Raw genomic sequence first — 13,998 nt, 5'->3', positions numbered from 1 at the left:
TTGCTTGTGAGAGAAGTTTATTCAATTGGTCTGCCATATTTAGAGTCGTATGTATTTTGCAAAAAAAATATGTCTACAATGCTTTGCATGGATCTACTCTAGCTAATTGCTCCCACTTTCAATATGTATCCATATTGAGACTCAAAGTCATCCGGATCGGTGTAAAAGATTGCATCGACGTAATTCTTTACGGCGAACTCTTTATCACGTCCATAACTGAGAAATATTTCCTTAGTCCTCTTAGGTAACTAAGGATAATTTTGACCAATGTCCAGTGATCCACTCCTGGATCACTATCGTACCCCCTTGCCAAACTCATGATAAGGTACACAATAGGTCTGGTACACAGCATAACACACTTTATAGAACCTATGGCTGAGGTGTAGGGAATGATTTTCATTCTCTTTCTATTTTCTGTTGTGGTCGGGTTTTGAGTCTTACTCAACTTTACACCTTGTAATATAGGCAAGAACTCCTTCTTTGACTGATCCATTTTGAAATTTTTCAAAATGTTGTCAAGGTATGTACACATCGAAAGTCTTATCAAGCATCTTGATCTATCTCTATAGATCTTGATGCCCAATATGTAAGTAGCTTCACCGAGGTTTTTCATTGAAAAATTCTTATTCAAGTATCCTTTTATGCTATCCAGAAATTCTATATCATTTCCAAATCAACAATATGTCATCCACATATAATATCAGAAATGCTACAGAGCTCCCACTCACTCTCTTGTAAATACATGCTTCACCGTAAGTCTGTATAAAACCATATTCTTTGGTCACCTTATCAAAGTGTATATTCCAACTCCGAGATGCTTGCACCAGTCCATGGATGGACCGCTGGAGCTTGCACACTTTGTTAGCACACTGAGGATCGACAAAACCTTCTGGTTGCATCATATACAACTCTTCTTAGATATATCCATTTAAGGAATGCAGTTTTTACATCCATTTGCCAGATTTCACAAAATGTGGCAATTTCTAACATGATTCGGACGGACTTAAGCATAGGTACGGTTGAGAAAGCCTCATCGTAGTCAACCCCTTGAACTTGTCGAAAACCTTTTACGACAAGTCGCTTTGTAGATAGTAATATTACCATCAGCGTTAGTCTTCTTCTTGAAGATCCATTTATTTTTTATGGATTGCCAATCATCAGGCAAATCCACCGAAGTCCACACTTTGTTCTCATACATGGATCCTATCTCAGATTTCATGGCCTCAAGCCATTTATCGGAATCTGGGCTCATCATAGCTTCTTCATAGTTCGTAGGTTCGTCATGGTCAAGTAACATGACTTCTAGAACAGGATTACCGCGGATCGTGCTTTGGTTGACCTGCGAGGTTCAATAGTAACTTGATCTGAACTTTCATGATCACTATTATTAGCTTCCTGTCTAGTTGGTGTAGGCATCACGGGAACGGATTTCTCGGATGAGCTACTTTCAAAGTTGAGAGAAGGTACAATTACCTCATCAAGTTCTACTTTCCTCCCACTCACTTCTTTCGAGAGAAACTCCTTCTCTAGAAAGGTTCCATTCTTGGCAACAAAGATCTTGCCTTCGGATCTGTGGTAGAAGGTGTACCCAATTGTTTCTTTAGGGCATCCTATGAAGACACACTTCTCCGATTTGGGTTCGAGCTTATCATGGTGAACCCTTTTGACACCTCTGAGTTCTGCACGTTCAGCGCGATGACGTCCCTCGAGCTCTTGATCCAGTAGAGGGTCGAGGAAGTATATGAGTTCCGTCAGCACGACGGCGTGGTGACGGTGATGGTGATGGTGATGTGATCCGCACAGGGCTTCACCTAAGCACCACGAGAATATGATCGGAGGCGTAAACTATGGGGGGGGGCGCCACAGATGGCTTGGAACAACTGATGTGTGTTGTAGGGGCTCCCCCCGTATATAAAGGAGGGAGGGAGAGGAGGCCGGCCCTGGGCGCGTCCCAAGTAGGAGGAGTCCTACTTGGGGTCGGCCCCCCTTCCTTTTATCGCAGGCGGAAAGGGGAGAGGAGAGAGAGTGGGAGAAGGAAAGGGGGGAGCCGCCCCCTCCCCTAGTCCTATTCGGTCTCCTCCCTGGTGGGGACGAGCCACCCCTTTGTGGGATGTAGTGCCTCCCTCCTATGGCCCATATGGCCCATATCTTTCCCTGGGGGGTTCCGGTAACCCCTCCGGTACTCCAATATGTACCCGATACATTCCGAAACACTTCTAGTGTCCGGATACTACATTCCAATATATCAATCTTCACCTCTCGACCACTTCGAGACTCCTCGTCATGTCCATGATCTCATCCAGGACTCCAAACAACATTCGGTCACCAAAACACATAACTCATATAATACAAATCGTCATTGAACGTTAAGCGTGCGAACCCTACGGGTTCGAGAACTATGTAGACATGACCGAGACACCTCTCCGATCAATAACCAATAGCAGAACCCTGATGCTCATATTGGTTCCCACATATTCTACGAAGATCTTTATCGATCGAACCCCAATGACAACATACATTATTCCCTTTGTCATTGGTATGTTACTTGCCCGAGATTCGATCGTCGGTATCTTCATACCTAGTTCAATATTGTTACCGACAAGTCTTTTTACTCGTTCCGTAATGCATCATCCCGTAACTAACTCATTAGTCACATTGCTTGCAAGGCTTCATATGATGTGCATTACCGAGAGGGCCTAGAGATACCTCTTTGATACTCGGAGTGACAAATCCTAATCTCGATCTATGCCAACTCAACAAACACCTTCAGAGATACCTGTAGAGCATCTTTATAATCACCCAGTTACGTTGTGACGTTTGATAGCACACAAGGCATTCCTCCGGTGTCCGGGAGTTGCATAATCTCATAGTCGGAGGAATATGTATTTGACATGAAGAAAACAGTAGCAATAAAACTGAACGATCATTATGCTATGCTAACGGATGGGTCTTGTCCATCACATCATTCTCCTAATGATGTGAATGATGTGATCCCGTTAATCAAATGATAACACATGTCTATGGCTAGGAAACTTAACCAACTTTGATTAACGAGCTAGTCAAGTAGAGGCATACTAGGGACACTATGTTTTGTCTATGTATCCGCACATGTATTAAGTTTGCGGTTAATACAATTCTAGCATGAATAATAGAAATTTATCATGATATAAGGAAATATAAATTAACAACTTTATTATTGCCTCTAGGGCATATTTCCTTCAGTAAACAAGCTCCAAATGATTTGAAATTTTAAATTTAGCCTTTCTAGGCCATACTAAGGCCACACGGAAGTAATTAACCCATTTGCGCATTTGTAATTTATTTAGAAAATATATCCATTATGATGGATAAATGGGATTGAACTAGAAGTGGTTCATAACAGATGGGAAAATGTGAGATAATTTGGGTAGCTTGAAAATATCACGAAAAGGACATGTGCAAAGTACCAAGGTGAGTCTTGGGGTAGAACACCAAAAGGCAGAAGGGTTTAGATATTCAACTAAAATGGCAAATAAAATAGGGCTTATGGTTTAATGAAATATCTAAATTAGTCCTTAATAAAATGCGACTTGTTGCTTATGCAATGTTTATGAGACTCCATGATGCATAATCAATATCTAAGATAAGTGTTGGTCGTGTGCAGCTATACTCAACTATATTACCATCAACTTAATGCGGAAAAAGCAAATGAGACTATTTATGGTATGAAAATTTTCCTTGACACAAGTTACCTTGTCTAGCAAGAACTGTAACACCGTTTACCTGATCTTTTGAACCACAGATTATCATTTTAATTTCTTTGTGGTACTACTTAGCAGTTTCGAAAACGGGTATACTTTTTCTTAATCAAATAAATTATGACAAAAGAATTTAAATCTTAAGTAGTGCATAAAATATATTTATATACAAATACTTCTATTGTGTCAAGAGGTTCAGATTGACACTTTGCAAGATTGGACTGTTCATATTAGTTCCATATTTTATTTTGTAATTGGAATTACCAGATATTAATTGGCCAATAAATACTCAATTTTTTTACAAAGAATAAAACTTTTTTTTTGCGGGAAACAAAGAATAAAACTTATGGACGCTGCGAATATAGCTGCCCCGTTTGGAATGCATAAATGCAAAATAATTCCCGCAACAATTGGACGACTTGCTTTTAAGACATGATCAGATCATTATGTTTGGAAAGAAAATGAAAGCGGCCTTAGAACTTGGGCCTTCAATGGGCCACAAACTGTAGAGTGTGGCTCCTCCGACCGAGTCCCGGCCTTCATGGCCTCACTTCGCTAGGTATTCGGGGTTTTCTTTGACGGCAGCGTTTCCTCCTACAAAACCGCACCCACGTCCGCGGCGCTTCCATTCTCACCACTCCACCACCATCCGGCGCGGCGAGCAACCTCCAACCGGCGGCAAGGATGCAGATCTTCGTGAAGACGCTGACGGGGGAGACCATGGCGCTCGAGGTGGAGAGCTTCGCGGCCGTCGACAGCGTCAAGGCCAAGATCCACGACAAGGAAGGTACGCGCCCTCCGCCTTCGCCCATGACTGTGCCTTCTTGCTTCGTTTTATCGCACGCGCCTCCTCAATCTGGTCATGTTATAAGCAATATGTTCGATCGAATGTGGTTGTTTCATAATCTTGCCCCGATTCAGAGCAGATCCACCTCCCTGACGAGCATTTTTTGGTTAGAAAATATCATGGCTTTCCCGCTAGCTTATTAATTTATACCAGGGTTCCATAATGTTGGATTGACTTGCAATTGACCTCGCCGTAGGACAAATTAGGCTCCTTTTCTAGGACATCCGCCTGGATCTGAGCAGATCCTCTGTTTCACAGCGTACAGTTTTCATCTCCTCCATAAAACTGCGGCGTCTTGTGGTGCCAAACTAACTGTGGACCCTGTGTTGGTTTCGATAATCGCAGGTATCCAGCCGGACCAGCAGCGCCTCATCTTCGCGGGGAAGCAGCTTGACGATGGCCGCACCCTGGCCGACTACCACATCCACAAGGAGTCCACGCTTCACCTCCTGCTGCGCCTCGCCGGCGGTGACAGGGGCTCGTGCTACCCGCACAGGTTGGAGCCTAACCTGCTGGCGCTTGCGCTCAAGTACAGGCAGCACAAGCTTGTGTGTCGCAAGTATGTACACCTTTGGACTATTTCTTTCACTATCCAATGCATCGATATGCCGCTGTTACATGCATGTTTTTGTCTATGAGCTTGTGAATTGCCATGTTTCTGTTGTGCTCTGTTCAATGGGGATCATATCTCTGTGTGTGGTTTGGATCCCGATAACTACTACTCCCTCCGTCCCAAAATATAAGATCATCTTTGACACTATGATAGTGTCGAAAAAGGACTTGTATTTTGGGATAGAGGGAGTAGCTTATTAGTGTACTTTTTATCAAGCACTAGTTGAGGTGTAGATGGACTATTTCTTTCACCATATACATTGATATGCTGGGATATGCTGTTGTTATTTACATGTTTGTATCTGGATGTCTATGCATGACAGAAGCTTAATTGTGAATTACGATGTTTGTTTTGTCGTTTGTTCGATGGGGATTGATTGCATATGTAGATCATATCTCTGTGTGGTTTGGATCCAGGAAAGTACTCCCTCCGTCCCATAATGTAAGACGTTTTTTTGTCACTAGTGTAGTGGCAAAAAATGTCTTACATTATGGGACAGAGGGAGTAGCTTATTAGCATACTTATAACCAAGTACTCCATTTGGATGGAGTATTAGTTGATGCCTTACTCTATTTGCCACAAGTACTAGCTATAGTCATTCACAAGAGTACGCACGTACTCCCTCTGTAAACTAATATAAGAGCGTTTAGATCACTAAAATAGTAATCTAAATGCTCTTATATTAGTTTACGGAGGGAGTATATCCTAACTTGTCCATGATTTTGCGTTGCAGGTGCTATGCACGCCTGCCCCTCAGGTCTACAAACTGCCGCAAGAAGAAGTGCGGCCACAGCAATGACATCAGGCCCAAGGAGAAGCTGCGCTTCCACTGAAGCATTGGAAACATGACCCGAGTGACATGCCATAGCTGGATTAACTGGGAGTCCAGAGTTTGGTTCGAGTCTTTCTTGGATATGAAGTTTCATCCTAGTTAAAATGTTGCTTCTGGAATCTAGAACGCCCTAAAAGATGCTACCTAGCTGCTCTTGTATTACTGCAATTCGCTCTTCCATGAATGATGAAATCAACTATTTGAGATCTACTAGCTAGCTTGAATGATGATGAAGTCAAGTAGTGCTCTTGCTTTCTATATTTCTGTCATGTTCGTACTATGGTTGAATCAGGTTTCTCAGGCCAGTGTTTTCTGATAATTACTTGGAAATGCAAGCTTTCGTCGTCCAAATCAAAATATGCAACTCTGCATTGAGCACTGTTGAAACATATATAGTACCCCATTTTGTTAGGAAGCCAAATGTCATCTGAATGCAAAACTCCGGTGCCGTTCATAGTTGCAGCCCCATTCTGTCCATGGAGCATGGAGGGAACTTGAGAATTAGGAAACTGTATAGTTACAGGACATACAAAGCATGGACACCTGAACCTGAATGTAAATGTGGAAAGACTAGTTCTTTAGCATAAATAGGCTTATAACTCTGTCTCTAGAGTAACACTGCAAGGACCATGTCATGTTCAGTACTAGTATCTCAGGAATCCACATTATATAACAGCTTCTATTATATGGACTTTGAGTAGAGGTTGGAGAAGCTGAGGGATCAGGGACCTGCATTTTGAGTTTCACAATCACAGGAGAACCACTGCGTCGGTAAGCCTTCCATCGCCAAAAGGATGCCAATATGAGAACGAAGTAGACCCTCACTTAAGGAAACAGAAATAAGTCTTGCTTCGGTACACCCCACTTCAGAATTTTGAAATGGGTAAATTCATCAATAAGTCCTCATGGTGTTGAAAGAAAATTATCACCGCTGTTATCGGTAAGTGGATATCGTTTTGTTTTCCCCCATGTCAACCAATTAAATAGATTTTTCTTATTAAAATCTTCCATTCTTAAATTGGAGCTAGCAGGAAGACCAAACAAGATAAAATGCTCTTTGATGGAGTTGGAACTACTGGGTGGAATTGCTCCAAAGTGGTTTTTCTGGAATAAAGCTGATTTTGATGAAGTGGAGCAGTCCCAAATAGGCTAGCTCTTAGAGCATCTCCAACAGGCGCCCAACACGCGGCGCGCCAAAATCTGGTTTGCGGCGAGCGCTGGCTCCAGCAGCCGCACTAAAATGCAGCACGCGCGCAGCTCCAGCAGTGCGCTAAAATGCAGCGCGTGCGAGCAGCCGGCGCATCACACATTTGTTGCATTTTATCTCACAACACATCCACGAAACAAAGACATGGCATATAATTTTTAAATCACAAACATCATTCAACCAAGTTTAAAACGAATAGTTCAATTTATTACAACTCATCAAACAAATAGTTCAACAATACAACAAATAGTTCAACAATACAACATCAAACGCACAAATCATGATGCTCTTTGGCGGCCATTTCAAGCCCACCACTCCTCAATGAGATCCTTCTTGAGTTCATTATGCGCTGCCAGACATCGAATGACATGATAGGAGGCAACAAAACGGGCCACCTTTCAGCCCTCCGCCGCACTCGCACGGGATGTCCAAGGAGCTCATAGTGAGAGTAGTCTACATCTTGGCCACGCTCATACTCGATGATCATGTCGCATGATCACACAAGCGTGCATTATGTACCTTCTGATCCCAAAATCTAGACGGTCCTCTCACAATAGCAAATTGGGATTGCAAAATCCCAAAAGCTCTCTCCACATCTTTTCTAGCCGCCACCTGAGCATTGTGTAAATCAAGATATTTCTTACCTTCCGGTTTTTTCAACGGCTTCACAAATGTTTGCCACTTTGGGTAGATGCCATCCGCAAGATAGTAGCCATGGTTGTATGTACGACCATTAGCTACAAACTGCACTGGTGGCAGTTCACCATTTGCAATCTTACTCATCACTGGTGACCGGTTGACAACGTTGATGTCATTCAAAGATCCAGACATTCCAAAAAAGCATGCCAAATCCAGGTCTCTTGATCCGCCACTGAGGGAGTCCGGGATTAAGCGGTCCTCGGACAGCCGGACTATATACTTTGGCCGGACTGTTGGACTATGAAGATACAAGATTGAAGACTTCGTCCTACTACGTCTTGAGCTTGCGTTGGTTTTCCCCGAAGAGGAGAGGGTGATGCAGCAAGTGTAGCGTAAGTATTTCCCTCAGTTTTTGAGAACCAAGGTATCAATCCAGTAGGAGGCTCCTCAAAAGTCCCATGCACCTACACAAACAAACTTAGAACTCGCAACCAACGCAATAAAGGGGTTGTCAATCCCTTCACGGTCACTTGCGAAAGTGAGATCTGATAGAGATAGTATGATAAGGTAAATACAGTTTTGGTATTTTATAATATAGGTGCAAAAAGTAAAGATGCAAATAAAAGTAGATTGGAAGCAAATATGATAAGAGATAGACCCGGGGGCCATAGGTTTCACTAGAGGCTTCTCTCGAGATAGCATAAGTATTACGGTGGGTGAACAAATTACTGTCGAGCAATTGATAGAAAAGCGAATAATTATGAGATTATCTAGGCATGATCATGTATATAGGCATCACGTCCATAACAAGTAGACCGACTCCTGCCTGCATCTACTACTATTACTCCACACATCGACCGACTCCTGCCTGCATCTAGAGTATTAAGCTCACAAAGAACAGAGTAACGCATTAAGCAAGATGACATGATGTAGAGGGATAAACTCATGCAATATGATATAAACCCCATCTTGTTATCCTCGATGGCAACAATACAATACGTGTCTTGCAATCCTTTCTGTCACTGGCTAAGAACACCGCAAGATTGAACCCAAAGCTAAGCACTTCTCCCATGGCATGAAAGATCAATCTAGTAGGCCAAACCAAACCGATAAATCGAAGAGACTTGCAAAGATAACTCAATCACATAAAAGAATTCAGAGAAGATTCAATTATTATCCATAGATAAACTTGATCATAAACCCACAATTCATCAGATCTCGACAAACACACCGCAAAAAGAGATTACATCGAATAGATCTCCACAAGAGAGGGGGAGAACATTGTATTGAGATCCAAAAAGAGAGAAGAAGCCATCTAGCTAATAACTATGGACCCGTAGGTCTGTGGTAAACTACTCACAACTCATCGGAAGGGCAAGGATGTTGATGTAGAGGCCCTCCGTGGTCGATTCCCGCTCCGGCAGAACGCCGACGAAGGCTCCAAGATGGGATCTCGTGGATACAAAAGGTTACAGTGGTGAAAATTGTGTTTCGTGGTGCTCCTGGATGTTTTGGGGGTACATAGGTATATATAGAAGGAAGGAGTACGTCGGTGGCCGCCCGAGGGGCCCACGAGACAGGGGGCGCGCCCTACAGGGGGGCGCCCTCCTATCTCGTGGCCGCCTCGGCTGTTTCTTGGCTTGCACTCCAAGTCCTCCAGATCACGTTCGTTCCAAAAATCACGCTCCCAAAGGTTTCATTCCGTTTGGACTCCGTTTGATATTCCTTTTCTTCGAAATACTGAAATAGGCAAAAAAACAGCAATACGGGCTGGGCCTCCGGTTAGTAGGTTAGTCCCAAAAATGATATAAATGTGTAAAATAAAGCCCATAAACATCCAAAAGGGGTAATATAATAGCATGGAACAATCAAAAATTATAGATACGTTGGAGACGTATCAAGCATCCCCAAGCTTAATTCCTGCTCGTCCTCGAGTAGGTAAATGATAAAAAGAGAGTTTTTGATGTGGAATGCTACCTGGTATAATTTATAATGTAATTTTCTTTATTGTGGCATGAATGTTCAGATCCAAATGATTCAAAATAAAAGTTCATATTGACATAAGAAATAGTAACACTCCAAGCATACTAATCAAAGTAATAATGTCTTCTCAAAATAACATGGCAAAAGAAAGTTCATCCCTACAAAATCATATAGTTAGGCTATGCTTCATTTTCGTCACACAAAGATGTTCCCAACTTCTATACCCCCGATGACAAGCCAAGCAATTGTTTCATACTTAAATAATCTCAAACTTTTTCAACCTTCACGCAATACATGAGCGTGAGCCATGGATATAGCACTATGGGTGGAATAGAATATGATGATGGGGATTGTGTGGAGAAGAGAAAAAAAGAGAAAGTCTCACATTGACGAGGATAATCAACGGGCTATGGAGATGCCCATCAATTGATGTCAACATGAGGAGTAGGGATTGGCATGCAACGGATGCACTAGAGCTACAAATGAATGCTCAACAAAAGAAAACTAGTGGGTGTGCATCCAACTTGCTTGCTCACGAAGACCTAGGGCATTTGAGGAAGCCCATCGTAGGAATATACAAGCCAAGTTCTATAATGAAAAATTCCCACTAGTATGAAAAAGACAACTTATGAGACTCACTATATGAAAAACATGATGCTACTTTGAAGCACAAAATATGAGACTCACTACATGAAGAACAAGGTGCTACTTTGAAGCACAAGTGTGGAAAAAGAGATAGTAACATTGCCCTTTTTATTTATTTCTTTTTCTTTTTTCTTTTTTTTCTTTTTTTTGGGGCCTCCCTTTTTTTGGCCTTTCTTATTTTTTTTCTTTGGGCAATGTTCTAATAATGATGATCATCACACTTTCATTCATTACAACATATGAATTACAACTCGAAACTAGAACAAGATATGACTCTATATGAATGCCTCCGGCGGTGTACTGGGATGGTGCAATGAATCAAGAGTGAAATGTATGAAAAATAATGCATGGTGGCTTTGCCACAAATATGATGTCAACTACATGATCATGCAATGGCAATATGACAAAAGTAATGTATGGCATGATGATGATAAATGGAACGGTGGAAAGTTGCATGGCAATATATCTCGGAATGGCTATGGAAATGCCATAATAGGTAGGTATGGTGGCTGTTTTGAGGAAGATATAAGGAGGTTTATGTGTGATAGAGCGTATCATATCACGGGGTTTGGATGCACCAGCGAAGTTTGCACCAACTCTCAAGGTGAGAAAGGGCAATGCACGGTACCGAAGAGGCTAGCAATGGCGAAAAGGTAGAAGTGTGTATAATCCATGGACTCAACATTAGTCAAAAGAACTCATATACTTATTGCAAAAATTTAGAAGTCATCAAAAATCAAGTACTACGCGCATGCTCCTAGGGGGATAGATTGGTAGGAAAAGACCATCGCTCGTCCCCGACCGCCACTCATAAGGATGCACAAGCCAGGTACACTTCATGTTTCAAATTTGTTACACAACTTTAACCATACGTGCATGCTACAGGACTTGCTAACTTCAACACAAGCATTCTTTAAATTCATAATCACCCAACTAGCATGACTTTAATATCACTACCTCCATATCTCAAAACAATTATCAAGTATCAAATTGATCATAGCATCCAATTCACTTCTTATGATAGTTTTTATTATACCCAACTTGGATGCTCATCATTCTAGGACCAATTTTGTAACCATAGCAAATACCATGCGGTTCTAAAAGACTCTCAAAATAATATAAGTGAAGCATGAGAGACTAGCAATTTCTTCAAAATTAAGACACCACCGTGCTCTAAAATATATAAGTGAAGCACTAGAGCAAAAACTATCAAGCTCTAAAAGATATAAGTGAAGCACATAGAGTATTCTAGCAAATTCTAATCAAATAGGCTTCTCCCAAAAGGTGTGTACAGCAAGGATGATTGTGTTAAACTAAAAAGAAAATACTAATATAATACACGACGCTCCAAGCAAAACACATATGATGTAGCGAATAAAAATATAGCTCCAAGTAAAGTTACCAATGAACGAAGACGAAAGAGGGGATGCCTTCCCGGGGCATCCCCAAGCTTAGGCTTTTGGCTATCCTTGAATATCTTGGGGCTCCTTGGGCATCCCCAAGCTTAGGCTCTTGCCACCCTTTATTCCATAGTCCATAAAAGCTTTACCGAAAACTTGAAAACTTCACAACACAAAACTCAACAGGAAATCTTATAAGCTCCGTTAGTGAAAGAAAACAAAACCACCACATAAGGTACTGCAATGAACTCATTATTTATTTATTTTGGTGTTAAACCTACTGTATTCCAACTTCTCTATGGTTTATAAATTATTTTACTAGATATAGATGCATCAAAATAAGCAAACAACACACGAAAAACAGAATCTGTCAAAAACAGAACAGTCTGTAGCAATATGTAACTAATGCAAACTTCTGGAACTCTAAAAATCTTACAAAAATAGGAAGTAATGGAAAATTTGTTTATTGATAAGAATAAAAAAGAATCAATGCAAAAGCACGTTTATGTGATTTATTGATTTTTTCTCTCGTGAGCGCAAAGTTTCTGTTTTTCAGCAGAATCAAATCAACTATCATCATAGTTTATCCTATAGGTTCTACTTGGCACAAACACTAATTAAAAGATAAAAACACATCTAAACAGAGAGTAGATGCAAGATTTATTACTAAACAGGAGCAAAAATAAAAATCATAAAGAAAAATTGGGTTGCCTCCCAACTAGCGCTATCGTTTAACGCCCCTAGCTAGGCATAAAAGCAAAGATAGAACTAACGAGTGCCATCTTTGGCACTTGATTCATAAATAGCATGCATGATAGATTGATAAGGTAATTTGACTTTCTTCCTTGGAAAGTGTTCCATGCCTTTCTTTAAAGGAAATTGGAATCTAATATTCCCTTCCTTCATATCAATAATTGTACCAATCGTTCTAAGGAAAGGTCTACCAAGAATAATAGGGCAAGAAAGATTGCAATCTATATCAAGAACGATAAAATCTACGTGCACCAAATTTCTATTTGCAACAATAAGAACATCATTGATCCTTCCCATAGGCTTTTTAATGGTGGAATCCGCAAGTTGCAAATTTAACGAGCAATCATCAAGATCATGGAAATCTAGAATATCACATAAAGTTTTTGGAATCGTGGAAACACTAGCACCCAAATCACACAAAGCAAAACACTCATAATATTTAATTCTAATCTTTATATTAGGTTCCCACTCATCATTAAGTTTTCTAGGTATAGAAACTTCCAAATTAAGTTTTTCATCCAAAGATTGCATCAAGGTATCAACAATATGTTTGGTAAAAGCTTTGTTTTGACTATAAGCATGTGGAGAATTAATAACGGATTGCAACAAGGAAATACAACCTTTTAAAGAACAATTATGATAATCAAATTCCTTGAAATCCGAAATAGTAGGTTCAATGTTATTAGAAGTTGTGACCTTTCCAATCTCGCTTTTACCAAACTTAGCATCAAGATCTAAAGACTCCGAATTCTTGGGACGCCTTCTAGGCAAAGTTGATTCATCATCAGTCCCATAATAATCAAAATTCATATTGCAAAACATAGATCTAATAGGAGACGCATCGATAACTTTAAGATCTTCATCATTATTTTCATGGAACTTAGAAGAACACACTTTTATAAAGCTATCTTTCTTAGCACGCAATCTAACGGTTCTTTCCTTACACTCATCAATGGAAATTCTCATTACTTTGAGAGACTCATTGATATCATGCTTACGAGAAGAAGATCTAACTTTAAGAGAATCAACATCAAGCAAAAGTCTATCAACGTTCCTAGCCAAATCATCAACTTTGAGCAATTTTTCTTCAAGCAATGCATTAAAATTGTTTTGAGAAATCATAAATTCTTTCAAACTATTCTCAAAATCAGAGGGCATCTTATTAAAATTACCATAATAATTATTGTAGGAATTTCCATAATTATTAGAGGAATTACTAGGGAACGGTCTAGCATTAAAATTTCCTCTATAGGCATTGTTTCCAAAATAATTCCTACCAACAAAATTCACATCCATAGATTCATTATTATTCTCAATCAAAGAAGACAAAGGCATATCATTG

The 13,998-nt window shown here is 40.5% G+C and overlaps 1 protein-coding gene across 2 annotated transcripts; it reads left to right on the top strand.

Moving 5' to 3' along the window:
- Positions 1–4,326: 4,326 nt before the first annotated feature.
- Positions 4,327–6,285, top strand: LOC123046721 (ubiquitin). 2 transcript variants are annotated; one of them, XM_044470141.1, is made up of 3 exons: positions 4,327–4,524; positions 4,930–5,143; positions 5,931–6,285. In XM_044470141.1, exons 1-3 carry the CDS (start codon positions 4,422–4,424, stop codon positions 6,028–6,030), a joined length of 417 nt encoding a protein of 138 aa, XP_044326076.1. In that variant the 5' UTR covers positions 4,327–4,421; the 3' UTR covers positions 6,031–6,285. The 2 variants fall into 2 exon arrangements, with proteins under 2 accessions (XP_044326076.1, XP_044326077.1); XM_044470142.1 differs by having other exon boundaries at positions 4,330–4,524; positions 5,955–6,285.
- Positions 6,286–13,998: the final 7,713 nt, after the last annotated feature.

The sequence above is a fragment of the Triticum aestivum genome, chromosome 2B, assembly GCF_018294505.1.
Source record: "Triticum aestivum cultivar Chinese Spring chromosome 2B, IWGSC CS RefSeq v2.1, whole genome shotgun sequence".
Taxonomy (NCBI): domain Eukaryota; kingdom Viridiplantae; phylum Streptophyta; class Magnoliopsida; order Poales; family Poaceae; genus Triticum; species Triticum aestivum.
Note: the sequence above shows the minus strand (reverse complement) of the source record. Positions and strands in the feature narration are given on the sequence as shown.

Coding starts and splice junctions, on each gene's coding strand:
- LOC123046721 (XM_044470141.1), top strand. CDS start 4,422: ATGCAGATCTTCGTGAAGACGCTGACGGGGGAGACCATGGCGCTCGAG. Junction 4,525..4,929: donor CAAGATCCACGACAAGGAAG/GTACGCGCCCTC, acceptor CGATAATCGCAG/GTATCCAGCCGGACCAGCAG. Junction 5,144..5,930: donor CACAAGCTTGTGTGTCGCAA/GTATGTACACCT, acceptor TTTGCGTTGCAG/GTGCTATGCACGCCTGCCCC.